Source organism: Uranotaenia lowii, chromosome 3, assembly GCF_029784155.1.
Source record: "Uranotaenia lowii strain MFRU-FL chromosome 3, ASM2978415v1, whole genome shotgun sequence".
NCBI classification, from domain to species: domain Eukaryota; kingdom Metazoa; phylum Arthropoda; class Insecta; order Diptera; family Culicidae; genus Uranotaenia; species Uranotaenia lowii.
The window spans coordinates 296,769,484-296,797,437 of NC_073693.1; the positions used below are offsets into that span (position 1 = coordinate 296,769,484).

General features: G+C 38.6%; 2 protein-coding genes across 4 annotated transcripts in view; one reads left to right on the top strand and one right to left on the bottom strand.

Moving 5' to 3' along the window:
• The window catches only part of LOC129757840 (cytochrome P450 4c21-like), a 73,287-nt gene extending 62,037 nt beyond the window's left edge, over positions 1 to 11,250 (top strand). For all 3 annotated transcript variants that reach the window (XM_055755168.1, XM_055755165.1, XM_055755166.1), the window contains exons 2-5: positions 9,633 to 10,015; positions 10,083 to 10,289; positions 10,364 to 10,784; positions 10,954 to 11,250. In XM_055755168.1, coding sequence (XP_055611143.1) covers positions 9,633 to 10,015; positions 10,083 to 10,289; positions 10,364 to 10,784; positions 10,954 to 11,132 — 1,190 coding nt within the window. In that variant the 3' untranslated portion in view covers positions 11,133 to 11,250. The remainder of the gene's footprint in view (positions 1 to 9,632; positions 10,016 to 10,082; positions 10,290 to 10,363; positions 10,785 to 10,953) is intronic.
• A 2,795-nt stretch (positions 11,251 to 14,045) lies between these two features.
• Positions 14,046 to 27,419, bottom strand: LOC129753621 (uncharacterized). The gene is made up of 3 exons (XM_055749454.1): positions 27,009 to 27,419; positions 26,467 to 26,935; positions 14,046 to 14,148 (listed from the first exon to the last, which is right to left on the bottom strand). The coding sequence occupies exons 1-3, from the start codon at positions 27,417 to 27,419 to the stop codon at positions 14,078 to 14,080; spliced, it is 951 nt and encodes a 316-aa protein (XP_055605429.1). The 3' UTR covers positions 14,046 to 14,077.
• Between the last annotated feature and the right edge of the window lie 535 nt (positions 27,420 to 27,954).

The window sequence follows — 27,954 nt, forward strand, 5'->3', positions numbered from 1 at the left end:
TGCTCAAAAACTTAATTTTGAACGCATATTTTTTTTTTTACAGCATCATTTGTTTTTTTTATTTTTGGTTGAAATGGCGAATAAAGTAAAAAACAACGCTTTTTTCAACGAATCCGGGCAACTGGGTCGGACCGGAATTAAACCAAATTTTTTCACCAAATATCCAGACAAAACCAGATGAATACGGGCAATTTTGCAATATTTATCTAAAGGGAGCAGAAAGACAGACAGACAGAAATTCATCTTTATTTATATGGATTGATCAAAGCACTATCTCAGGGGCTAAACACCATCAATGGCTTGGATTTGTTTTTAAAGTAGCTTTTTCTTATTCCTGTAGCCATACTTGAATTTCTACCCCAATTTCTTCAAAATGAAAAATAAACTTCAAATTTACAAAAAAAAAACATGTTTCAAAATAATAAAAATGTAAAGTTCAAATTTTTTTGGTCGGTTTTTTGAGTAAATGCTCAAAAACGGTTGGCGTGGGCTCTTCAAAGTTATCATGCCTTAATTTTGAGTCCAAACACATTATGAATAAATTAGTTTCTTAAATGGATGTCAAGGTGCAACCATTAATCAACTGTGAAACAGGGCTCTTTATCGTGGTTCTTGTTAGTCAGAATTTTAATCAATAAGTAAGTTCTCTTATATCGCGTCGCAAGTTAAACACTCGTTCGCCGAGTGCTGATGCCTGCCTAGCCCACCTGGCTAGAGAACTTCGAATGACAAACCAGGTTGAATGAATGTTTATTGAGTCCGCGCTAACAAGAGTGAAAGCCAGTACTGTTACGTGAATCATGACACTCTGCCTGGTGCAATAGGACAGTCGAAAACCTGATCAGATCGGGTTTGCCATTTTCATTTCAGCTAGTTTTCTGAGGTATTCTTGAGGCGACCTACAGTATATGGGACATCTTGTAAATGAGAGAAGTGGCCTTTCAAAAAATTTTCAGGAGAAATATCAGAGAACGATTCTGAAATCAGTATCCCTGGAATATATCATTATTTAGAATTCAGGACTAAAGTTTGAATTCGCAGGTGTTTCGATTAACCTTGAAATCAATCAAGTCGGACTATAGAACCTTCCTTGACCATTTGCAATACAGTTAACATTCCAAAGAATCGTGGAAACCTCCAATAGAAACCAATGAACCGTAGCCCCTCTGATTAAAATCTTCGAGAGAATGGGGAAAAATCCCCATTAGCATAAATCAAATAGCCTAAAGCGATTCAACGCTTTGTAACCCGCCTTCGGTAAATGGCACCTAATCGAATTTCGATGCAGTTGGTTGCACCGTCTTTGGCGATCACGTTTGGCGATTGCCGCGATCAGCAATGTATTGAGGCTACCAACCATAGCCATTTTTCGCAAATTTCCACCCCTATGAATGGCACGATTTGTTTGAGGTGGAAAACTCCAGCCATCCGTTGATGGGGGGCTCCCTTGAAAATTTTCTAAAACAAGCCACTGTCACGATTCCGAAAAGGCAAACATCGCGTTTGTTTCTGGCTAGCTTCACAGGTTAACTAAGCGTTAAGTTTAAATAAATTGAATTACTATATTTAAGCTGAAACAAGCTGTTGCTATTACCAAGTTGTTAACATGGGGGCGGTTCTGGGTCGTTGAACAATTGGTGACTGCTGGTAAACTTACCGTACCACAAACTGTGGGTTCTGTTCGACTAGGTTTTTGTCTATTGGATAATTGTGGGAAATTCGAAAGTTCTTAACTTACAGCGAGTATACGGTATGTAAGAAAAAAAAGAAAAAATCTATATAGAAATGAAATGAAAGAAAATAACTTAATCTACTAGTTGAAAAGGACAGTGAAAAAATCTGCCTTAAAAACCTTATAGAAATTTAGGATGAAGTTTTTGGGACGCTCAGCGGGACTAAGGTGTGACAGGTATTTCGCAAAATTGCTAAAATTACGAATGAAATTGTCTATAACAAGACGTACATATCTACAAACAACTTATTGCCATAAAGTACATATTATGGAAAAATTAAATTTCGTCATACTCAAACAAAATTATCGATTTCTTAAAAATTTCATTAATAAACGTTTTTCAAAAAAAATCTTTCAAGAACTTTCAAATTCACAAAGTCTGACACATGACAACTTTTTGCGTAAAGTTTTATGAAATTATTAATTTAATTTCTAATCAGTCTGCGCATATTCTTGAACTCAGTTTCGACCACATTGATCAGTTTGGTTGCTTATGCTTATGCTTATGCTTATGCCTATGCTTATGATACATACAGAGCCAGATCTTGTCAGCATCCTGGTGAGTAGTAAAAATAAATTTACTACTCATCTTAACTAGGATGGACCCACTGTGCAGTATTGGACGCAGAGACATCTGGAACACAGGGGAGGAAGAAACGTGGACAACAGTACTATTCGTTTCCATGATAGAAGTCTTATGTTGGGAGCTTTTATGCTGAACAGTAGGGAGCTCCTGGATGCAGATCCTTGTTTAATCTTCCTTGTATGGATGGGAATGAGGTTGTTTCACACAGAAATACAAAATCTGATGTTTGATTAATCTAAAATTACTTGTAATAGTTTATCGTAGTTTAAATTCAAAATCATTTCAAATTTAAACTCTTGTGTATTTGCTGCACAATTTCATATATTTTTCGACATTCCATGGTTATATGGTTGACTCTGGCTTTCGGAAAGTACATAATTGTTAGATGTAAGTTTATTGAGAGTTATTTGAATTTTCGTTTAAGAATCCCACTGGGAGTCTCGAACATTTCCAAAATCTGATCACTGAATGGAACTTTTATTTCAAATAAATGATATCCTTGACTGAAAAACCAATAAAAATAATTTTAAGATGAAAATCACTCCATAAAACAATCTCACAAAACGGAAAGTGTTAGATGGGAATTTTTGAAGTTTTGATAAAGGGATTAAAAATGAAGATTTTTCAAATTTTCGAACAAATATTCCGTAATTTTCATTGACTGTTTTTCTTAATTCTATTTTCATATTATCTCTTCACTTTCTGTAGTTAACAGACGTGTAATGTTGAACTCGCACAGCAAATTCTCTCCTATGTAATGCTTCTTTTTCGTTACATTATATGTGATCCCAAGTAACACAGATCAGGCTAAATAGCATTTGAATGTTTTATTATGGTTTTATTATGGCATTTTTTTGTACAGCTCGTTTTATGACGGTTTAATTATGGTCATGCAAACTGCTTATATTCTTGAATCGACCATATGTTTTCAGATAGTTTTGAAAACGCTGATACAGTGAATCCCCGATTTTGTCACGCACCGATTCCGTCTTCCCCCGATGATGTCACCTTTTTTGGGGGGACATTTCGTTACTATTTTTCATTTAATGTAAAAATACTCAGATTCAAACCTTCTCCTTTTGGGATGATTATTGACTAATCAGTTGACAACATTGTTATACAACATGATAACATCGATAGCGGTTTATGAATGACACAAAGAAAAGAGGTCCGATTTTATACAAATGTTTTATTCACATTTCAACAATAATAAATTTGGTAATTACAATCAAAATAATAAATATAACGACACAACTAATATAACGACACAACAAATCGATATGATAAACAAGCTTGTTTTTGGGCCCTTGAAGCCAAAAGGTTATAATTACATAATAGCTTATGTCGAGAAAACACGCTTTCAAGTGGTTGTGTTATTCCAATTTCGATATATTTTTCGAAAATTTGTATTTCTATTTCGAACGCAAAAGTAGGCATGTAAATGTTATAAAATGATGTATTCTAACAGATGAAGGTCGAATGAAGAAATATGGTTTTAATAAAAGTTTGAGTTTACAATTCCACGTTCAAGATACTAATGGACGCGAATTTATTTCCTTATTTGAAATAGGGTATTCAAGTTTAGAGTGTCCATTTCCCGGCCGTTTTCTCATTTCCGGGAATCGGGAAATCTGGTGGCCTGTTTCCCGGGAATTCCCGGGATCCCGGGAAATATTCAAAAACATGTAAGTATGTATGCTATTCGATTCAAACCTGTAGTGCATACAAGCCCATAATTTGTTCAAAATGTACTCTTCATAATGTTTTTCAACTTATTTTTAATCAAATAACTCAACCTGTTTTCAACAATAATAAATTGAAAACAGTCAAATGAACAATAAAATAGCCTGAATAAGTCAAATGAGTCATTCATGCAACTAGGGGTTAATAAAAAAAATTATCTTTTAGTTTGATTAATTTTTCCAACCTTTTTTCGTTTTTCTGAACACTTAAAAAATTTGCTTTTCATATGAAGAAAGCGATATCTTCTTCAGTTTTCAAACAAATGCATAAATATTATTTTCAAGAAAACGCAATCTGCCGATCTGCTGCGCGATTATTCATATGTTTTTCGAAGTGTTGTGGGTTTTCGTTCAATGAAAACGGTGAGGAAATACATAGGGGAGAGTGGGGATACTTGATTCCCTTTTCTTATTTTCACCATATTTTTTTGGAAAAATTTAGCAACTCGCCGTCTTTGACATTTTCTGATAGCTTGTAACTTCAAGTTTCTATGCTCCAAAAATTAGAACGATACTTGAAGCGCTTGATGAACTAGAAGCATTTTCGTGGGAGTAAAAAAATTGCAATTTTTCTGAAGTTAGGGGAGACTTGATCCCCTATTGAAGGAGTCTTGATCTTTTATTCAGGAAGCCCTAATCCTTGTATAAAAATCAAACAAAACCCCAAGATAGAATGTTAATTGACTATTTTGGTCATGTTTGTTCTCATTTCACAACTTATAGCAGACATAAGAAGAAAATACTATAACTTTGTCTCAACGCTAATAACATTGCATACTTAAAGGCGCAATTTTTTATAATTAAGAGAAAATTAATTATTTTTGCTCTTTTCTTCAGACAATTGTTTGATAAATATTATTATTTGGATAAATATTAGTAATTTCTTAATCAGCAATCATAACGATCAATTTTCAGAAGAAGAATCTGCCGTTTGGAAGGGGGATCAATTGTACCCAACTCTAGAGGATCAATTATACCCATAATCAACATTTTAGAAAACTTTTTCTGAAAAAAGTTGAGGGTTTTCCATTGCTTTGAAAATATGGCATTATGAAGTTCATTTTACGCTCGAACGATTGATACATTGGAACAAATATTTTTTTCATAATTTTCCCATGTAACGAACATTTTAAAGTGATGAAAAAAGATCTTCATGTTACATTTTGTGAAATTTTTCAAACAAAGTTCAATTACTCAAACAATTATTTTGTTAAAAATTTTAAACTACAAGCATTGTTATTTTACTCATTTTGGCGCATTTTTCTAGAACATTTGATCTTTGTAAGACATTCCAGTTTCGAGATATAGCTAAGGAATCAAGTATCCCCAGGGATCAAGTATCCTCATTCTCCCCTATTATATTTTTAAACTTATCTATTTGAGAAATAAAAAATGCACCAAATGGCTCCAAAGCGTCTACTGCTTCAGGAATCGGCATTTTCTCAACGAGTTATGTATGACTACATTTTCAAAAAGATCAATAAGAATAGTTCCGGAGGCTATTAGGCTTTCCCAGAGTTATAATTTCATACATGTCGGGATTTCCCGGGAATGAAACTATGATTCCCGGGAATCGGGAATTCCCGAATTTTTGAAATTTCCGGGAATTCCCGACCGGGAATTCCCGACCGGGAAATCCCGAGACGGACACTCTATTCAGGTTCTTTTTTTCCGTTTGCTTTCGCTCTCTTAATCGATGCAAGCTTAGTTCATATTTTTTTATTTTTAGGTTAAACCCAACTGTAAATAAAAATTAAAAAATCTTAAAAAATCACCTTACACAATTTGAAAAATGGAAAAGCGATTTGCATTATACTTTAAATCAACCATTTTGTCTCTTATACTCCTTTGGCTTTGTGGGCCTAAATTGAGCTTTCTTTAAAGCAATTTTCCTAATACGCCACAAGAAGATGACGCCATTTATTGAGAAATCTTAAGCATCAGCCCAATCAACTATGTTGTCTTAAATCTTTACAGCTTTATTTGAAATAAGCAGATGCTCCCCCAGTTGTTAGTTTTTTTTTGACGTTGTTTAGAACAATTCATTTTTTAAACTTATTTTAGTACCTTGTTTTCTTCTTATTAGGTCATTGGCATATTTATCACTGGGGAAGATTCATTCTTCTTGATAATACTGGTCCTAATAGAGTGTTTTAAGAAACATAGCAACACAATTTCATGTTATTTCTATGAAAAAGAGACTTAACGCATTAGTTTTCAACTAATAGCACACAAACAAAACCCTACACTGTTTTACATGATGCTCTTATGATGTTTTCTGATTAATTTGAACAGAATTATTAAAAAAGAGTGCTTTTCAAAAATTACTCGATTTTGTCACTGTACCCAATTTTTCACCCAAAAGTGCGTCATAGGGGTGACAAAATTGGGGATTCACTGTAACGCTTTTATCAAACAAAATGTTTTGAAAGAGTTATTATTGCTCTGTTTCAACTTTAATAAAACACAAACTTAGAAGTTTGCTCCAAGCTTTCTTTAGCATGTTCTATAAAATCTCTCAGTTCTCAGAAACTCAGTGCTTGATTATTAAACCAAATGTCAAAACAGGACACGCTCAGGTTAGATAGCACATATTTGAATTGGAACTCCCATTTTTTGATAAGTTGAGTTAAAAGAAAAAAATCGCATAAAACCCTAACAATATGGGTATTAGTTGAAAGAGATCAACTTTTAAAGTTGAATTGCGTTATCTGACGCTATCTTGAAATCCAAGATGGCGGCTTTCGATAAATTTCAAAAATGCTACAAATCATTGAATATCGCATGTAACCTTCAAAATATGGGTATATGTTAATTGGGATTAGCTATAAGAAGTTGATTTTCGCATTTTGACGCTATCCTGAAATCCAAGATGGCTGCTAAAGCTGAACTTTGAAATGCTGTAAATGAATGAAAGTAGCATGAAATCCCCAAAATATGGGTATTGGGTGAAAGGGCTAGAAGTCGAGTAGAAGTCGAATATCTCATTCCGCGTTTCTCTGAAATGCTGTTAGTGGCTGAAAATCCCTTCAATCCGGTTTTCAGTGATTAAAATCATTTTAAAATTCAGTGGAAGACGCCATCTTGGATTTAAAGATGGCGTTTAATTGCAAACTTCAACTTCTACTCGTTTGTTTCTTTCAGTCAAACTTCAACTTCTACTCGTTTGTTTCTTTCAGTCAATACCCTGATTGTAGAAGATTCATGCGATTTTTTGTGATTAACAGCATTTTAAAGTTGATTAGAAGCCACCATCTTCTATTTCGAGATGTATCTGATAGCGAAATTTAACTTCTTCTAGTTTCTAGGCCCTTTCAAGGTGGGGTCTCCATGCGATTTTTAGCTATTTACAGCATTTCTAGAAGCGAAAGTCGCCATCCTGGATTTTAAGATGACGTCGGAAAGCGAAATTCAACTTTTTCACTATAGCTTTTGATGAAGATTAATATCATAGTCCTAACAAAATGTTACTTGGGTGGGGTAGTTGATAAGATGAGCACAGATTTGCAAGGCTGATGCTCAGATCATTTGAAAATGGTTCCGGCTCCGATAAATAAGGCGGAACGAATGGAAAAGCGCGGATTGTTAAAGCAGCTGCAATGATTATTTGTTCCTGTGATAAATAAGACGGAGCGACAGATAAGTGTAGATTGTTAAGTCTTCTGCTTATTGTTTGTTTCTTAATCTGCCTTCCGGTGAAAATAGACGAATTGGCATAGAAAGCGGATATTTCTAAGGCTGCTGCTGATTTTTTAAAAGTTTTATTAGTGACACTTTACCATCATTACGGCATTCGTATCGAGATGCTGCTGCTGACTGTTTGTTTTGATTTGGCTTTCCGGTGGAAAAAGGCCGATTGGCATAGAAAGGGCAGATTTTAAAAGCTGCTTCTGCTGCTGATTGTGTTTTTAATGGCCTCCCGGTGGAAACAGACGGATTGGCTTAGGAAGCGCAGATTTTGAAGGCAGCGGCTGCTGTTTGTTTGTTCTGATTTGGCCTCCCGGTGATAAATGACGGATTGGCTTGGGAAGCGCAGATTTTCAAGGCGGTTTCTGTTGTTTATTGTGTGTTTTGACTTGGTCTTTATTAGGACGGATTGGCTCAGGAAGCGCAAATTCTCGAAGCTGCTGCTGTTGTAAGTTTGTTCTAATTTGTCCTTCCAGTGGAAAAAGACTTATTGACTGGGAAGCACAGATTATCAAGTCGGTTTCTGATGTTTATTGTCTGTTTTGATTTGGTCTTCCGGAGAAAAAATGCAGGTTAGCTTAGGAGCTGCAGATTTTTGAGTCTGCTGCTGCTGTTTGTTTGTTTTGATTTGGCGTTCCGGTGGAAAAAGACGGATTGGCTTGAGAAGCGAAGATTTCCAAGGCTTCTGCTGTGGATTGTTTGATCTGGCCTCCCGGTGAAAAAAAAACGGATTGCTTTAGGAAGCGCAGATTTTTAAAAGCTGCTACTGCTGTTTGGTTTTTTTTGATATAGCCTTCTAGTGAAAATAGACAGATTTTCTTGGGCCGCGCAAATTTTCAAGGCTGATGCTGCTGTTGATTCTTTGTTTTGATTTGGCCTTCTGCTAAAAAAAGACGGCTGCTGCCACTGATTATTTGTCCTCCGGGTTATAAGACGGTGAGATATGATACGCGTTATTTATCAAGGCTGCTGAGATTGTTTTTCAATCATTTTCATTCTGATACTAAGATGGATGGCTGAAAATAAAGATTCAAGGATTACTGCTGCAATTTTTGTCTTTGTATATTTTGAAACTGGTAAAAATCAAATAAGGAGTGTATTCGAAAAAAATTCATCACTAACAAAGTGAACAACTTTTGAATGCATGGATGGAAATTGATGAAATTTTCAAAGAAGTTACTGAAGTTGTTGTTTACATATGCAAATTTTTGTGATATTCTGTCAAGTGGTTTTTGAGATAACGTCCGATAAATTTCACTAAGTTTCACTGAAGTATAGCATGAAAAGTAGTCATGCGATACCTCGCGAGGTTCCAGCAGTGATGTCAATTTAATTATTTCTTTATAAATGCGAAAAGACATACCTCTGTTTAACAGCTAATAACGTTTCTGCCTTAAAGATACGAAGTTACGGTCTTCAAAAAAGTTGTTCAGCGGAAAATTAACTTCCATGAATTCATAAATTGGCACAAAAAATATCAGCTGGCTCGGTTTCACAGAAGAAACAAAAATGATGTTGATTTTTTAGTACAACATATTATATTTTCCCATACAAACCTAAATATTCAAATTTACTCATGTAAACGTTACTTAAAAATTTTGGGAAAAATCATGGATGAGTTTTGGACCAAACGAAACTGTTTAGCCTCCAGGGCATAAGAAACTCAAAAATGGCCCTAAATCGACTTAATCTATTGTGACATACGATTTTTCCAATCTGTTTTTTTTTGCTTGAATTAAAAAAGCTACAATTGTGATGAGTCTTTTTAAATGATAGAATGATAGCTCTTTTGTGTCCGATTATCGAAATTTTCACTGTCTGTTGCCTAATTTTTTTTAGTAATTATCTGGTTACACACATTAAGAATCGTAATTTTCCCCCTCAGATGATCTATGGAAAGCGCATCGCAAAGTGCTGAACCCAACCTTCAATCTGCGGATCCTGAACAGCTTCCAGCCCATCTTCAACGATTGCGTGAATACGATGATGCGCAACATCAAGGCCCACGTGAAGCCAGGAGAGCCGATGAACATCCTGGAGTTCACGTCGCCTTGTACGCTATCGATGGTTACGCGGACTTCCCTTGGAGGTCGAGTGTTGGAACGTGAAGGCACCAAGGAGTTCTGCGAGGGAATGGAAAGTCTACTGCATCAGTTGGGCATCCGGATGTTTAACGCCAATCTTCATCCGGATTGGGTGTATCGTTATACACGAATTTATCGTGCAGAAATGAAGGCTCGTAACTTCTGCTGTGCTTGGACAGATAAGGTAGGTTTTATCGGTGATCTGGAATCTGAAAACCGAGTAAAAATCCGGTGTTGTTTCTTTTTCCCAGATTTTGGAGGAAAAGAAACAGGAGCTCGCAAAAAAGAAAGAAGACATGAATAACAACGCCGACTCCAAGGAAGAGAATGAAGACAACGAAGTTTCCTACAAAAAGCCACAGATTTTCATCGATCAGCTGCTGACGATTCCACTACCCGATGGCAGACCCTTCAGTGATCAGGAAATTCTCGATGAGATTTACACGATGATAGCTGCGGTATGTTCCAAAAATCTTAAACTAAAGATCTCTTATTGAATGTCTCATTGATCGAATTCTCCTCTCATCGCCAGGGTAATGAAACATCAGCTGTGCAATCTGCTCACACCATCCTTCTGCTAGCAATGCACCCGGAAATTCAGGAACGAGCCGTCGAGGAAATTCTACGAGTATTCCCAACCCCAGAACAGAACTTCAACCAGGACACCCTTAAACAGCTGGAGCTCCAGGAACGGATCATTAAGGAATCTCAACGACTGATGCCGGTGGCCTTCATTCTAGGAAGAGCGGCACAGCACGATATTCAGCTCGATGACTATGTGTGTCCAAAAGGCACAATCTTCATTTTGAACTTATTCGAAATGCAACGGCGGAAAGAGTTCTGGGGTGAGGATGCGCATGAGTTCAATCCGGATCGGTTCCTGCCAGAGAATAGCAAAAATAGGCATCCCTATGCGTACGCGCCTTTCAGTGCGGGACCCAGAAGTTGTATAGGTAAGATCTGAAAATGCTGGAAATTCTTCAAGGAAGTTTTTATAAGTGAATAGAAGAACATATAATATATTTACTCGAATGGAATCTATATTGTAGCAAGTTTTTGCTTAACGATATTGCCAATTTCTTTAAACAGTTCCTCTGATTCCCCTTTTTTCTGTCATTCCAGGAAGTCGCTACGCCATGATGTCGATGAAGACGCTGCTGACCGAGGTCCTGCGCAACTACAAACTCACCACCGACATCAAGTACGACGAAATTCAGTTCAAGTTTAAGGTTTCCCTTCACCTGGCCCATCCACATCGTGTTTTCCTGGAGCCACGAAATCTCTACGGAGGAAGCAAATGAACAACAAAACACAGTCCAGTTTTGCGTTTTTGCCAATATTTGTATGTGTATTTGTGTATGCAATAAGTTAACGTCTATCAATCAATACCTTTATGTTACCAAATAAAAAGTTACCTACTTCCACCGAAAGGCGGTTAGTGTTTTATTGGCGCAAAAAAGTTTCGAAAAATCCAACCGAAAAAAAGCTTATGCGTGTGAACAAATGTCTGTTCGCTTGTTTAACGAATTGCTGACAGCTCATTTGAAAGTCTTCGAGAAAGCAAAAGGAATGTTTGATAGATGGTTTAGCATTCTATAGTGGGTTGTTTACATCATTTGACGGATAGTTGATATGTGAAGGCGATTTGGATTTGGTGGAAGAAAAAGCATTAGGTACAAAGCTTTTAAAATGGATTTAATAACTTGAAAATTTAGGCGATAAAGTCGATAGAAACATTTTTAATTATAATGTCAAGCAGTCGATAACTTTTTGATTTATCATCACGTTTACCTTACATTCAATTAGGCACAACTTAAAATGGCGTCGAAAAACTGAAGTCAGACTCTGTCCCAACAGCATTGTGAGCTAGTTTGTCGGACAACTTTGGCTATTTGAAGCAGAACCAGTTCTGTGTGCGCTCTACAATTGCAGTTGCTAATTCAATCAACTCATAAACTGAGTCTGCTGCCCCGAGAGATTCCACTGATAAAGTGAACGTATAGACAGCGAACCTTGATGACCCTCCATATGTGAGCAAGAACAAAGAAAATCGATGGAAATGGAAAACTATTTGCCCCAGTTGGCAACAGCCTTGCTGCCATAAACTAAACTGAATTCTCCAAGGTGTAACTGCATATAGTAGATTTGAAACACTGTTGTTGATCTTCTGAACAAAGATTTAGAATTTTCGAGTAACAAAGTACGAGGGGATCATATTCAGGGTACCCATATAAATTGATATTTGTTTATATCAGTAAGTTCATTTGCCAGTTTGCCCGGTTTAGAATGGACTTGCCCAAATGTTTGATAAAAAAAATCGAAAGTTACGGTCCGATCGTCTGAAGCGGTTGTCTGAATTTCGATAAAAAAAAAGTTCGGATTTTCCCGGATTTATTCACTTTGTTCACAAAATGAAACAAAAATCTTTTATTAACTCAATAAATTTGTTTTCTATTTTTACATGTTAAATCGAAACTTTATGAGAAAGTTTTACCAAAAAAAATCATGAACGGTTTTTGAACGCTTAAAAAACGATCAAATGAATCAATCAAGGAAAATAATATTCTACGATATAACCGTTAAAGTTTTGAGTGACATTCGAAACAACTTAAAAGGTGAAAATGAAATGTTCGATTACAAAATCTTCTTTTCATTTTTAAAGTAACACCAATAGAATGTCATATTTTTCACTCATAAGTAAAAGACAACCAGAGATTGATTCACATATTTGTTTTTTTTTTAACTTTGAGAATATTTTGAGTTAGATTGAGAATAGAATGATATCAGCTTTGTGATTCCATGAGAATTTCATCAATTCAAAAAAAAAACAATTGGAAAATTTGTAGACGTTAGATGCATAATTTCCTCTTCTTCCTTTCATGTTGAGATGCTTAAAACCCAAAAGAAATTTGATCCAATATTCATAACTGGGTGGCGAAAAAGGTTAATACGGTGAATTGGTCTTAACGAAAAATATGAGGAAGCCTGTCATTACTGGATTAAATTGATGTAAGTATTTGCCAAGCGAAAAAACGGACTGATCCACGTTCAAGATAATGTTGTTAAGGTCCCCTTAAGGGAGGAGTAGGGTCTCACAAGAATGTTGTGTCAAATTTTCAAGTCAATCGAAGCAAAACTGTAGAAATTATAGGCCTTTATCTCCTCTTATCTAATACTGCAAGAATTCTAGAGCAGAAGCTTCAAACGCGTTTTTCTCGAAAGCACATTTTTAAAGTCAGTGGCCATCGTCATTTGAAAACAACTTATCCGATTCTTTTCAAATTTGGAACATATTTTCTACATGTAAAATACCAAACCCAAACGATTTTCTTATTTTTTTCACTTTGGGGAGATTTTAAAGAAAAAAAATGGCGGATTTTTCGTGAAAAATCGTAGTTTTTACTTCAAACAGCCACAAAAATTTCATAAATTTTTTTTTAGTTGAATAAAAACGTTGGGGTCCAGAAAAACATCTAATAAAAATATTTTGCTCTGATTTTTTTACTTCAGATGATTCTGTACTGAGATACAGTGTCCACCGCAAATCCTGTTCTCTTAAAGGCATCCTCGAAAGTGCTCCGTCACCGGCTCTTTTTTCAATATTTTTCTACGAACAAATTACTAAATGTTCTTTTAACAATGCTTTGTATATTGCAAAAAATTTGAATACATTTGTTTGAACAATAGCTCTAAAAAAAATTCGTGAAAATGGTGTTTTTTTTACCCATTAGACCTTACTCTCCCCTAAATAAAATACGTGCGTTTAGGATGGTGTCTCAAACCAGAAAGAATGAGACTTCCTCCTCAAGGAGGTTTTATTATTCTCAATCATTTGACAGCTCAAACAATCATCGATCAACGATGAGAAAGACCCACATCCGAAATGGAACTATAACAATTCTCGCTTCTTAAGTTATTAATTAAATTCACATTATTTTAATAGAAAAAAATTACAAATTCAAATTCAAATTCAAGGATTATCATTAAGCTTAACGTAAGATTTGCAATAATTTGCCACCTTTGACTTTTCAATTCACATTATACACAAAATCCACAAAAATCAATTTTAGTTTTTCTCAACCGTTCCGATCTCCTCAAGATTGGATTTTCTTCATCGCTTTTTCTTTTCGTTGGCGGCATCAAGGGGTCTGGGAATCCTCTGAACGGTCCGTCCTCATTGTCATCGTCCTCAGACACCACCCTTGGACGCTTTCCTTCTCTCCCGAAAGAAGTCATTACGTTGCTTTTAATCTTCCTTGCTGGAAATAACTTCAACTGATTTCTGTGAGCGTTCACAGTGATCCCTCCAACGGCGACCTGGAATATATTTTTAGAAACTCTTTTAATGTATTTTGCTTCAACCCATTTTTCTAAATCATGCTTTTTAGGATTTTAATAATAGACCTTGTCTTCTTGAATCAGATTTCTGAAACTGTCGAACAGTTCACTTTCATCAGATTTATAATTTTCATTTATGTTTACCGATTCTTCATTACCGTGTTGTTTATTTTTGTATCGGTGTTTAGGATGAAGCAAATCAATGATTGTCTTTGGTTTATATTTAAAAACTTTATCGAACGGTGATTCATTATCAATTGATGTGCAAGTATCTCTATAATTGAATAAAAACAACTCTAATCGATCTTCTTTGTCGAGAGATCTTAACTCAGGTTCTAGAAGAAATTTTTTAAGGGTATCTTTCATCGTCCGAACCATCCTCTCAGCCTGTCCATTGCTTTGAGGGTTATAAGGAGGGCTTTTCAAAACCAAAACACCCTGTTTTTCTAAAAACTTTACAAAAAGCAAAGAATTGAACGGGGGACCATTGTCCGTCACTACAACATCTGCAAGTCCAAAAGTTGAGAAAAACTTGATAAACTTTTTAATTACTTTCCTAGCATCTGTGCCATATTTCATTAAATAAACTTCCAACCATTTAGTATGGCTGTCTACTATCAACAAATACATCTGCTGCTCCAAATAAAAAAAATCCGCATGAATTCTACTAAACGGCTTCAAGGTTGGTTTCCATGGATTAACAACTTTGTTTGAAAAATTTGACAATTTAGCACGAGTCTCACACTTTTTGACATACTGCTCTATATCCACATTTATCTTGAACCAAAAAATACTCCTTCTAGCAATTTGCTTCATTTTGGTGATTCCGACATGATTCATATGTAAAAGCTTTAAAATATTATTTTTCAAAGATGCTGGTACAACTACTCGATCTTTGTAAAGCACACAATTTTCAATCAATTCTAAATCCTCCTTATTTGCATATGCGTCTTTAAAATCTTTTTCAACTTTATCCGGCCATCCGTCTTTAATGAATTTTATAATTGTTTTCAAAAATTTATCATTTTGTGTTTCTGTTTGTATTACGTTAAAATCCACCGGACAACTTTCAGAAAAATTCAAACTTTTAATAAAATCTGGATCATAATCCTTAGGTATCGATTGTTGTAAGGGGAATCTAGAACAGAAATCTGCGTTGCCCATATTAGATGAAGGTCTATAATAGATTTCGAAGTCATATATAGAAAGTTCTAGAACAGTGGTTTTCAAAGTGGTCCCTACCGCCCCCTTGGGGGCGTTGAGAGCTTCCAGGGGGGCGGTTAGCTCAATTTTTTGAATTTGGGGGGCGGAGGAAGGGCTCAGGGGGGCAGTGAGGTCGTAATTCACATTTTTACAAATCACGAAACAACGTAGATTTTAAATAACAAAGATTCAATTCGATGCAAAACAATGAAATCACGTTACAGAACTAAACATCAGGTTCAAGACTAAAGTATCGATAATTTCACAGAGCTGCATGCAATTTTTTGTTCCAGTAGCTCTATTTTTTTTTAAATCTATTTAAAGATTTTTATATATTATCACAGATTTTTTATACGCTCTACATGTTGATCTTGTTCTGTAAGATTTTTATGGGTTTTACTAAAAAGATTTATTTTAGATGGCAAGGCTTGATAATTTTTAAAATATATTCTCTCAAAAAATTTGATAAACAGAAAAAAAACCTTGAAAAAATCTGTGTAAAAGGTGTCATCTGTGATTTAGTGATAGCTTTTTGGAAAGAAAATTTGAGAGAATTTTTCTAGGCAAGAGAATTTTTATTTTAGTTTCTTACTTGTTCATTTTTATTTCAATCGATTCTAAAACACAATTTTGCCATCTGCAATCGACAAACTTTTAATCTTTTTGGTTATCACTAACATTGCCGAAATTCAGTTGTTAGAATCTAATTTAAACTTAAAGACCCTTGAATGTTGCATAGCTTTGAACAGGACTCAAATCCGGATATCAAGTACTATTTTTTACGTTATTTCACCGGATGGAAAGTGATTAGTTTGTATTCAATTATGCAAATTAATGGTGAATTTAAAATTTTCTTTACAAAAATTTAAGATATATAATTTTATATCAAAACATACTAATAAATCAGTTTAAGTAATTGTTCAGGAAACATTACAAAGAATTAAGTGTTTGCTGGAGGTTTGAAGCAAAATGAGGCTCTTGGAGCCAAAATCATATAAGTGAAAGTTAATTTCGATAAAACATGTTTTTACGTTAGGAAATTTTTATATATTTTTCAAAAATTTGCATTTTTCTTTCGGACGGAATAGTATGTAAATAAAATTCTAAAAATCTGAAAAATCACGAAATATAGTTTGAAATGGATATTATAAAATTAAAATCAACTATTTTTACACTTATAATACCCGCTACCTCTAGGCTCTGAGGGCATCATATAAATATGAATGAATTTTGAGTTAAGTCTTACAACAACATGAAGCCAAAAGCTAATGGTTTTTCAACGATTCAGATTATCTTTATTTTAAGATTTTTTAAAACTTTGCCCAATGGGCGATGAGCTCAAAAATTTTGCAAAAGGGGGCGGTGAGTGAAAAAAGTTTGAAAACCACTGTTCTAGAATGTACCTTTGAATACGAGTTACATAAATAGAATTTTTACCACTTTTCCCAAAGATACCAATTAATGGCTTATGATCAGTATAGATGCTAAACTTCTGCCCATATAAAAATTTGTGAAATTTTTTTATTGTACAAACCAACGCAAGAGCCTCAAGATGTAGAATTGGGTACTTCATTTGAGCAGAGCTCAACGTAAATGAAGTAAAACAAACTGGTTTTTCCACACCATTAATAACATGTGCAATTACTCCTCCAATTCCATAACCAGAAGCATCTGTCACCACAACTAAAGGTTTCTGAGGATCATAATATTCCAAAAACTTTGCATTCATCAGTTGATGCTCCACCTCCTCGAAAACCTTAGAACATTGGCTCGTCCATTCAAACTTAACATCTTTTCTTAATAAATTGTAGAGAATGTGAAGTTTTGTTGATAATTTTGATAGAAATTTAGAATAATAATTGATCAAACCTAAAAATGATTTAAGCTCCGTCACGTTCTTTGGTACACTAGCATTTTTAATAGTTGCTAATTTTTCAGGACACGGCAGTAATCCATTCGCTGTTAAAACATGTCCTAAGTACGGAAGTTTGTCCACAAAAAATCGACATTTGGACCAATTCACTTTTACATTGAATTCCTCTAATCTATCAAGTACCATCAAAACTTTAGATTTGCAATCTTCCAAACTCTTTCCGGAAATTAAAATATCATCTAAATAAACCGATACATTGTCTAAATTTTTCAAAATTTGTTCCATAACATGTTGGAAGATAGCTGCGCTTGAAGATACTCCTTGAGGCAATCTATTGTATTGGTAAAGACCTTTAATGGTATTAATCACCATAAACCGTTTGGATTTTTCACTCAACAGAAGCTGAGTATAAGCACCTTCTAAATCCAGTGAAGTAAAAACCGTCGAACCAGATAATTTGGCAAAAAGATCTTGCGCCACAGGTAAAGGATATGTTTTATTTATTTTATTTGATGTCTTTGACTATGTTGTCATACAGACCATGAGTATCTTAAATTAGGTTATATAGTTGGCTTAAAATTAGGTTACATCACGAATCAAACATTTAAATTTTGCTTTGGATACATTGAAGTCGAACAAATAAGAAACACCATTAAACACTTGGCAGCATCGTTGTAGTGGATGATTTTGGCCGAATACTGTCCTGCTTCTTGGTAGCCAGAAAAGAGTCTGGTAACGAAGTTGTCGAGTTGGAGCGTGTAGGTTCAAAGAGTAAAGCAGTTGCGGACAATCAATAGCATTCGTAGTGATATCATAGACAAACATTCGTTGTTGATAAATTCTCCTTTGGCTCAGCGACGTCAATGATAATAGACCACATCTATCGGAGTACGGTGGCAATCGAACGGGATCTCGCCAAGGCAGATGACGCAATGCGAAACGAAGAAATCTTTTCTGGACCCTCTCAATTCTGTCTATGTGAACGGAATGATAAGGTGTCCAAACTGGTGCGGCGTATTCCAAGACGCTGCGTACGAGCGAGCAGAACACAGTCTTTAGAGCATAAGGGTCTTTAAAACTCGAAGTATTTCTGCGAAGGAAACCGAACAAAGCGAAAGCCTTTGCTGTAGTTGTTGCCATATGCTGAGCGAAAGAGAGTTTTTGATCGAATGTTACTCCAAGATCTTTTATCATGGTTGTTCTTTCTAGTGTAGTGTCGCGGAACGAGTAGTCGAAGGTAACTGAAGCTCTGGTTCTAAAAAAGCTTATGCATTTACACTTTTCAGCATTCACTTTCATTCCATTTGTTTCACACCAGAGCAATAACCTTTCTATATCCTCTTGAAGCGCTGCGCAATCCACAATTGAATCGATTACTCTGTAGAATTTCAGGTCATCAGCATACAAAAGCTTAGACGACTTAAGACAGGTTGCCAAGTCATTTACAAAAAGCACAAAGATAAGCGGGCCTAAATGACTTCCTTGTGGGACTCCAGACGGCATATCGAACACTGAGGAATGTGTTCCACGGATGTTTATGAATCCTTGGCGATTTATCAGGTACGAGTGCAGCCACCTGGTTGCCCATGTAGGAAAACCATAGCGCTCTAGTTTCATCACTGCAATGCTGTGGGGTACTGTGTCGAAGGCCTTGGCGAAGTCGATATATACTGAATCCACTTGAAGTTTTTTATCGGTTGCGGTGTGTAATTCATTAACATAACACATCAGGTTTGTCACAGTCGATCTTTTCTTAACGAAACCGTGCTGGAATTCGGTAATTATCGGAGTAGCTGCAGAATAAAACCTTTCATATATCAAAACATCAAGAACTTTGGAAAAACAGCAAAGAATTGATATTGGTCGGTAGTTCTCAACACGGTGAGCGTTTCCAGACTTATGAATTGGAGATATTGCAGCCATTTTCCAAAAGCTTGGAAAAACACATTCAGAAATCGATCGGTTAAATATCATACTGAGCGGTGTGGCAAGAGAAGCAGCGAGTTTTGATGCCAACGACGATGGAATTCCATCCGGACCGGGCCCTTTCGACGGGTCTAGGTTACTTAAAACATTGAAAATCTCCTGGGCAGTTAAATGAGGCTGTGGCAGTCTAATGTCATAGTTTGGTAGAGCATCAAAGTAGATATCAGAACAGTTTGGAGATTGAAAACTATACACGCTGCTAAAGAACTCGGCATACAAATCAGCGGACTCTTTAACAGTTTCCGACGTGCGGTCACGAAACGATACAGACGACGGTACGGTGTTGGTAAGACGGCGACTTTTAACATATCTCCAGAATGTAGAAGGATCTTGTTTTACGTTGCGTTCAATTTTTAAGATGTATAGTTCAAAGGCGGTATTACGAAGAGCTTCATAGTCGGCTTCTAGTCTCGATAAGTAGGCTTTGGTTTGATCCGTCTTATCTTGGAAGTAGCGTTTTCGCGCTTTACGAACTAAATTACGGCTTCTTCTTAGCTCGGAGTTCCACCAAGGGAGCTTATAAGGCTGATGTCGGTTGAATCTTCTAGGTGGCGTGTGTTGGCGTAATGTATCCCAGAGACGTTCGTAGAATGCCGATACTGCTGCATCGACAGATAAGTTTATAAAAGCTGATTGCCAGTCAATCTCTCCTATTGCTTCTTCAACACGCTCGATGTCACAATTCCCAAAGTTCAGATTATGTCCGAGGGCGCTGCTGGTGTCCATACGCTCGTCGCAAGTATATTCGAGAAGTAAAACAGAAGGATGGTGATGTCGGTCAGTTTTTAAAATTGGATTCGGTGGGTGTATTATTTCAGCTTTTTCGGGTCTGTTTACAAAGATTAGATCCAGCATTTTACCGCTAGTATTAACGAGTGAGCACATTTGCGACAGCCCGGAGGCTATTGTTGATTCGATGACAGCGAGCTCCTGCTCAGTGGAAGCATTCACTGGCAGGAACCCATTTGAATAATAAGAGTTGGGAATAATTAGTTTATTTATCGAGACTTTACAATCTATAACAAGTCTTATTTCACCATTCTTTTTTGCCACTGCAATTACCGCTGAAGCCCATTCACTTGATTTAACTGGTTCGATAACCTTTTCAACTTCTAATTTATTTAGATGCTCCACAACTTTGTCACGCAGTCTGAAGGATACTTCATATGCTCTTTTAAAAACTGGTTGATCATCTTTCAATACAAGATCAGCCACAAAATGATTTATAGGTGTTGATAAATCCTTTTGAAAAATTGTAATATATTTATTTTTAATTTTAGACAACGTACTTTCACGATCATCTGTGTTCGGGACGTGGGCGTAGAAAAAATAAACTGGTTTTTGAGAGCAATGCAATGCAGCTTCAAACTGCAAGAAATGTATTTTTTAGTAAACAAACTAATTGAAAGGGGCAATTATTACTTACAGAATCAGTATTCGAACAGTAATTTTACCACGTGTGAACAATCTTTCCTTTTAGTTATCGATTCTCAAGGGAATCGCTGCAAATCGATTTCAAGGTTAGGTATGGTGGATTAGAGAACGTATTAAAATATTAACCTGTATATCCTACGGCGTTGGAAAGAACTTATAAACTGGATACAATCGATAACTTTGGATATTATAATAAACTTTTAAACTAAGTAAATATAATCTTGAATTTTGAGGATTTGAAAGATTTTAAGTTGGAGGTAAACTCGACGATACTGGCAGGCTCGATGAATCAGCAGAAAAGATGATTTGCCAATCATCCACCGGCTAACGTCACTCGGCAAGTTTACAGCGACGTACCCTGTCGCAAAGTGCTCCTGCAGTGTTCCCAGTTGTCAACATCCTCCCCCCCCGTAACACAGGTCGAAGAAGTGGGAGATCCTTTGTTACAAGTAGGTAAGACGTCCAAAACGGCCAACTTGGACACTGCTTGACGACTAAGACCTCTGGTCGTCTGAATAATCGCTTTCCTAACTCGACCATCTGAGCCCAATATGACCTCTAAGACCTTACCACGAACCCAACTGTGGTGTATAGGAATGACATATGAAAAATGTAAATAAAATTCGAAATGAACAAATAATTCTTAACATAAAGTTAAGACTAAACGCAAGCTTTACTTGTTTTCATTGTGCGTGTACATAATATTTCCCGTACGTTTTATCCCAACCCTGCTTGTCTGTCAGAGAAACAGCGTGAAAGAGAGATCTCTTTCACGCATTAGCTAGAGAATGGTTGCTGAAAGAGACAAGAAGAACATGAGTCAGTTTATTAGCGGATTTTGATGCGGTTGGATGTTGGCGAGATTTTGTCCGGTTTTTCCGGCGCTGATTTCTGGGGTCGCTTATGAAAATGGCCGGTTACGACACCAACCATTTCTTCTTCCCTCGTTTACGACTACTACTAAGTCTCCTGCTGCAACCGGTTTAACTTCTCCGAACCATTTCGTACGCTTCGTGATAGTCGGGAGGATTTCCCGGATCCAACGACGCCAAAACTCATCCAGCTGGTTTTGAATAAGATTCCAGGTTCGGTTCGATGTTCTGCCCAAGTCGATGAAGTTCATCGGCGGTTGTTTGACCCCTGTAGAGCTACCCAAAAGAAAATGGTTTGGGGTTAGCGCTTCATTCTCCTCAGACTCCAACGGCAAATAAGTAAGCGGCCGCGAGTTAACAATTCCTTCGGCGTCGACGATTAAAGTGTACAAGGCTTCATCGTCTAGCTTTCTCCCATCTTGAATACTGGCCTCGAGAGCTGTCTTAACTGATCGTACCATGCGTTCCCAGCAACCCCCCATATGAGGGGTTCCGGGAGGTATGAAGACCCATTTCGTGGAGGTATTGGTAAACGTAGCGGCCATATATTCGTGGAACTTGAGAATTTGTTGCTGCAGTATGTTGTCCGCACCACGGAAGTTAGTCCCGTTGTCGGAATGGATCTCAATAGGAGCTCCTCGTCGTCCTATGAACCTGCGGATACCCATGATGCAGGATTCTGTACTCAGCGTGTAGACCACTTCTACGTGAACGGCTCTGATGGTCATGCAGGTGAAAAGGGCAATCCACCGCTTGACCGAACTTCTTCCCACTTTCACCAACACCGGGCCAAAGAGATCCAAACCCACGAAACTGAAGGGGCGTACGTAGGAGGCAAGCCTTGCCTCGGGTAGGGGTGCCATCTTGGGAATCTTCGGCTTCGACTTGTAGATCTTGCACCACTGGCATTTACGGATGACTCTCTTCACAGTTGGGCGGATCTGACTGATGTGGAAATACTGCCGCAGCTCTTTAACAACGGTTTCGAAATTGGCGTGTAGGTACTTCTGGTGATAATAGTGGACTATTAGTTCTGTCACAGGATGATCTTTGTCGAGGATTACCGGAAACTTAGCACCGGTGGAAACATTTTTCGCCGCTCCGACTCGTCCGTCTATACGGAGTACGCCACGTTCATCAAGGTACGGGGTCAACTTGTAGAGCTTACTCGATTTGGGTATAGTAGCTTGGCTTTTAGTTGGAAGATCTTGATTGGCTTTCAGTAGAGCTACTTCTTCTGGAAAGGCCTGCATCTGGACAATACGAAACAAGGCATTTTCTGCTGCTAACAGCTCTTCTTGTGGCCCCGGGAAATGTTCACGCGGTAGCCTGGCGCGGTTTGGAAATCCGTTCAGGTATCGGTCCAAGAATCGGTACACGAATGACATAGATCGTAACAACCGCTCCCATTTTGAAAATCGGGAAAACTTTACCACTACTTCGAGATTAACGGGCACGTGATGTACGCAGGGGGCCTTAAGTTCTTCTGGTGTCGACGTTAGCTTTCTCGGTTGGGGCCATTCCTTCTCGGTCTTCTGCAGAAACTCTGGACCACTGAACCACGTATCGTCCACCTGCAGTGGTGGCCCAAGGGCCCATTTGGTGGCACGGTCAGCAATGTTTAACTTCGACGGAACCCATCGCCAGTCGGTGATGTTGGTTGTTGACAATATCTCTCCTACACGGCACGCTACAAACTGCGAATATCGCCGGTGGTCGGACTGAATCCACGAAAGAACGGTACTTGAATCGGACCAGAACATTACACGTTGGGGAATTACTGTATGACCTTCCATCACGAACTTCTTCAGACGCGTTCCAAGCACTGCGGCCATCAGCTCCAAACGAGGAATAGAACAGTGTTTGAGCGGCGCTACTTTAGTTTTGGCTGCTATTAAGTTGCACTTGAATTCCTCTCGATACGAAATGCGGAAGTAAGCTACGGCGGCATAGGCGTCTTCGCTGGCATCTACGAAGATGTGTAGTTCCAAACTCTGATAATGACTGGTTCGGATTTCAAAAAAGTAACAACGAGGAATACGCAAGCTTTCGACCTTCGGAAAATACTCTACCCATTTCTGCCACTTCTCAAAGGACTTTTCGTCGATTTTCTCATCCCAAGATGTTCCGAATCGCCAGACGTCTTGCAAAAGGACTTTTCCGTAAACGACGAATGCTGCCAAGAGACCAAGGGGGTCGAAAAAGGACATTAGGCATCGTAGTAATTGTCGCTTTGTTGGAGGTGTTTTCGCAGCAATGACTTCATTTATTTCGGATGGTAGAACTGTGGAGTAGCTTAAGGTATCTTCCTGGGGCAACCAATGCATGCCGAAAACACGTTCAAAGCCATGAGAGCTCTCTATGCTCAGATCTTTTGGTTGTGATGTGGTTCCACCATCAAGATGTTGTAGGACTTCCGGTCTATTAGATCTCCAGTCACGTAAATTGAACCCGCCTTTTGCGTGGATCATCTTAACTTCCGGCGCAACCTTTGCCGCTTCTAGTTCCGTCTCGAAACTGTCAAAGTAGTCATCCACGTAGTGACACTTAACTATGGCTTCAACCGCCCGTGGATAGACCTTCTCAAACTCTTGCGCGTTTCTATTTTTGATATACTGCGCTGTAGCCGGGGAACAGGTGGAACCAAATGTTGCTACATCCATCACATAGACTTCCGGGGGTTCTTGAGGGTCTGTACGCCAGAGAAACCTCTGCGATTGACGATCAGCTTGGATTATTTGTATTTGGTGGAACATATCGGCTATGTCCGCACAAACGGCAACTGGGAACTGACGGAAACGAAAAAGCACATGAGGCAAAGTTGTTAATTCATCAGGTCCTTTAAGCAGCATTTTATTCAGCGATATTTGATCAACGGTAGCAGACGCATCCCAGATTAGACGTACTTTTGATGGCTTTTTAGGATTGGTAACAACTCCGAGCGGTAAGTACCACACACGTCGCGGATCGGAGTTCAGGAGTTCTTCTTCTGTGGCTCTATGAGCGTATCCCTTGGCTTGGTAGTTCGTGAGCTGCTGGATAACGTTTTCCCGTAACTGTGGGTGTCGATTTAGTTTCCGCTCCAAACACTCTAGCCGTTTGACTGCCATCGGATATGAATCTGGAAGTTCGAAGTCATCACATCGCCATAATAGCCCAGTTTGGAATTTATCCCCTACTCTGGACGACGTATCTTGCATAATTCTTCGTGCTCGCTTATCAGCTTCGGACTCTATCTGAACAGAAGGGTAAACACCAGCTTCTTCCAACGAAAAGTAATCGCGGACTATGTTGTGCAAGGTTTCATCACTAGTGCAACTACAAGCATGATAGTTCAGCAATGGAGTAGATCTACCTGTTGATACGCCTCCGTATACACACCAACCCATCCTGGTTTTGGTAGCCTTTGGTTCATGAAATAGGCCTTCTTTGATTTTCAGCGGAACAGTGAGATGGATGTTGTTGACCCCGATCAGAACGCACGTCCCTTGAGATGGGAATATTGCTTTGTTAAACTTTCGAAATTCAGTGACTGACTTGTGAGGCCCAACTTCTTTACAGTCCTTGTCTCTTTCAGAGTTGCCTTCAATCCCGTCACGCTCGAAACTTGCATATCAATCACCTTCGATTCTCGTTCTGTTCGTGATACTTTACCAGTCCATTGTAGACACAGTTCTCGCGGGGTACCTTCAATGCCAAGCTTTTTCACCAACGCTTCCTCCACCAACGTAAGCGCAGAACCTTCGTCGATGAATGCGAACACCTCCTTCAAATTGCCATTGCCGTGAACCGTAATAGGTAGAATGCGGAAAAGAAACGGAACTTCTGAAGCACTATGAGCGAAATTTCCGCTTGCGACTGGTTGTGATGGCGAATTCTCTAGAGTACCACTAGCTGCTACTGGTTTGGTTAAATGAAGCAATGGATGATGTCGATTACTACATGCGTTGATTCCACAGCGACTACTGCTCCGGCACGATCTTCTTCCATGTGGGAACAGACAGATCCTGCAGATGTTGTATTGTTGAACAAAATGCCACCTTCCGTCCACATCGAATGACTTGAATTTGCTGCAGTCCTGCAACCGGTGATCTCGAGAACAGGCGGGACACTTCTTTTTATCGGGCGTATTCTTGGGAACTTCTCTGGGAGTCTTGGTGTGTGTATTCACTGCACCCCGCTTGGGCTTGTACTTCTCCTCCTTCACCTGAGACCCACTGTAACGAGTCACTCTACTTGCAGTCTTCACCAACTTGGTCATGAACACACCGAAGATTTCCATGTTCACTTCACTGAACTCAACACTAAAATCAGACCACTCGAGTTGCTGCTGCGTGGGAAGACGACCGACAAGCTCAGACATTAACGTGGGATTCGACAAATGTGCGCGTTGATTCGCGGCTACTAAATGGTCGCACAGGCTTTGCACCGCTATACCGAACTCCATCAGTGTTTCTAACTTGTCTGCTTTAGGAGCGGGAAGGGATCTGACCTTTGTCAACAGGGAATCAATAAGAAGCTCTGGTCGGCCAAATAAAGAACGCAGAGTGTCTATAATTTGAGGCACAGACTCGGGAAGTAGAAGTTTACTGCGCACGGCTTCTAAAGCTGCGCCTTTCAAAGAGCGCTGCAAACGATCGAGATTCTCAGCTGGGTTGAAACCGCACGCCAGGGTAGTATTTGTGAAAATGCTGATAAATAACGGCCAGTCGGCTGGGTTACCGGAAAATTCTGGCAAAGGTCGGTTCATGACCTGGCGTGTGGCTAGTTGCGAGGGGGATGGTTGATACGAGGTCATAACATTTGCAACAACTGGCAGCTCATTAGGTCCGAGGCCGAGTTGCTTAATATATGATTCGAGGTGGTCATTAACATGGGCATTATAATCATTTATTGGTCTGGGCAAAGTATTAAGTGGAATGTTCCTACCTTGTGTTTGCTGGAGGGGGTTGAGAGGGGGAGGATGGCTGTTACGGTTCGCCGACATTGGGCGGCTGAACGAAGGCTCTCCAGTACCTCCCAACGACGCCTGGTTCCTCGTCCCGATGTTGCCACCTTTCGGCTGTGCACCACTTGGACCTCGAAAACCGCATCCGGCATTCAACTTTGGTGTCGAATTTAGCTGAACCTTCGATTTGGTTGATTGATGACTCGGGGGATGTTCCTTGGATGGTCCCGGTTGAGACCCAGACGAATTGTCCACCAAATGTGGGATCGGAAAATGTCGATCCGGTAGCGATGCTCGCCGATAACTAGCTGGTTCTGTTGTTGGCTGCTTTTCCACTCCTTGCCTTCTAGAATTGGATTCTGTGGCCTCGGTACCTGGATTCGCGATGCTGGCGCGCGATTTCGGATCCTGCATTCGAAGAACGCCTTGCTGTAGCACTGCTTGCTGCACCTTCCGATTCGGGTGTTGATTCCAACCAGCTTTGAACCGGCGACTCATCCGGATCTATTTCGAAACCGCTTACCTCGCTGTCATCGGAATCCATTTGTTCCTGGAGTAGATTGAACCGTTCATCAACATATTTTTTTTCTGCATCAAGTTCCTCTAACTTGGCCTGCAGTTTCAACTTCCTTGCTTGACTCTCCAGTGCGCGCTTTGCCTCTAGCTGCTGCAATTGGAGGTCGCGACGACGAGCCTTGGAACTGGACGTGCTGGGAGCTCGTGTGTTCTGAGCCGGAATACAAAATTTGCAGCTCCACGGTCGCTTCTCGACGGAGTCCGTTACACCGGCACATGTTTGGTGCCACCAAGCTTGACACGTGTCACACTGCACCATATTGCTGGCCGAATTCGGAAGATCGCATCCTGGGCACAGGAAATCCGTTTCCTCCGGTTGTGGCGTTCCAAGTTGGCCGCTTTCATGGTTATTTTCCATGATTCTTTTGAAGAATTGTTCGGGACGTGGGCGTAGAAAAAATAAACTGGTTTTTGAGAGCAATGCAATGCAGCTTCAAACTGCAAGAAATGTATTTTTTAGTAAACAAACTAATTGAAAGGGGCAATTATTACTTACAGAATCAGTATTCGAACAGTAATTTTACCACGTGCGAACAATCTTTCCTTTTAGTTATCGATTCTCAAGGGAATCGCTGCAAATCGATTTCAAGGTTAGGTATGGTGGATTAGAGAACGTTTTAAAATATTAACCTGTATATCCTACGGCGTTGGAAAGAACTTATAAACTGGATACAATCGATAACTTTGGATATTATAATAAACTTTTAAACTAAGTAAATATAAACTTGAATTTTGAGGATTTGAAAGATTTTAAGTTGGAGGTAAACTCGACGATACTGGCAGGCTCGATGAATCAGCAGAAAAGATGATTTGCCAATCATCCACCGGCTAACGTCACTCGGCAAGTTGACAGCGACGTACCCTGTCGCAAAGTGCTCCTGCAGTGTTCCCAG

What these genes read in the sequence shown, in the direction of transcription:
- LOC129753621 (XM_055749454.1), bottom strand. Translation starts at nt 27,419, where the DNA reads ATGGAAAATAACCATGAAAGCGGCCAACTTGGAACGCCACAACCGGAG. An exon ending in TGGATTCCGATGACAGCGAG is followed by an intron (nt 26,936 to 27,008) that starts GTAAGCGGTTTC and finishes CCGAATCGGAAG; the next exon opens with GTGCAGCAAGCAGTGCTACA. An exon ending in CCCCCTCCAGCAAACACAAG is followed by an intron (nt 14,149 to 26,466) that starts GTAGGAACATTC and finishes AATATATTCCAG; the next exon opens with GTCGCCGTTGGAGGGATCAC.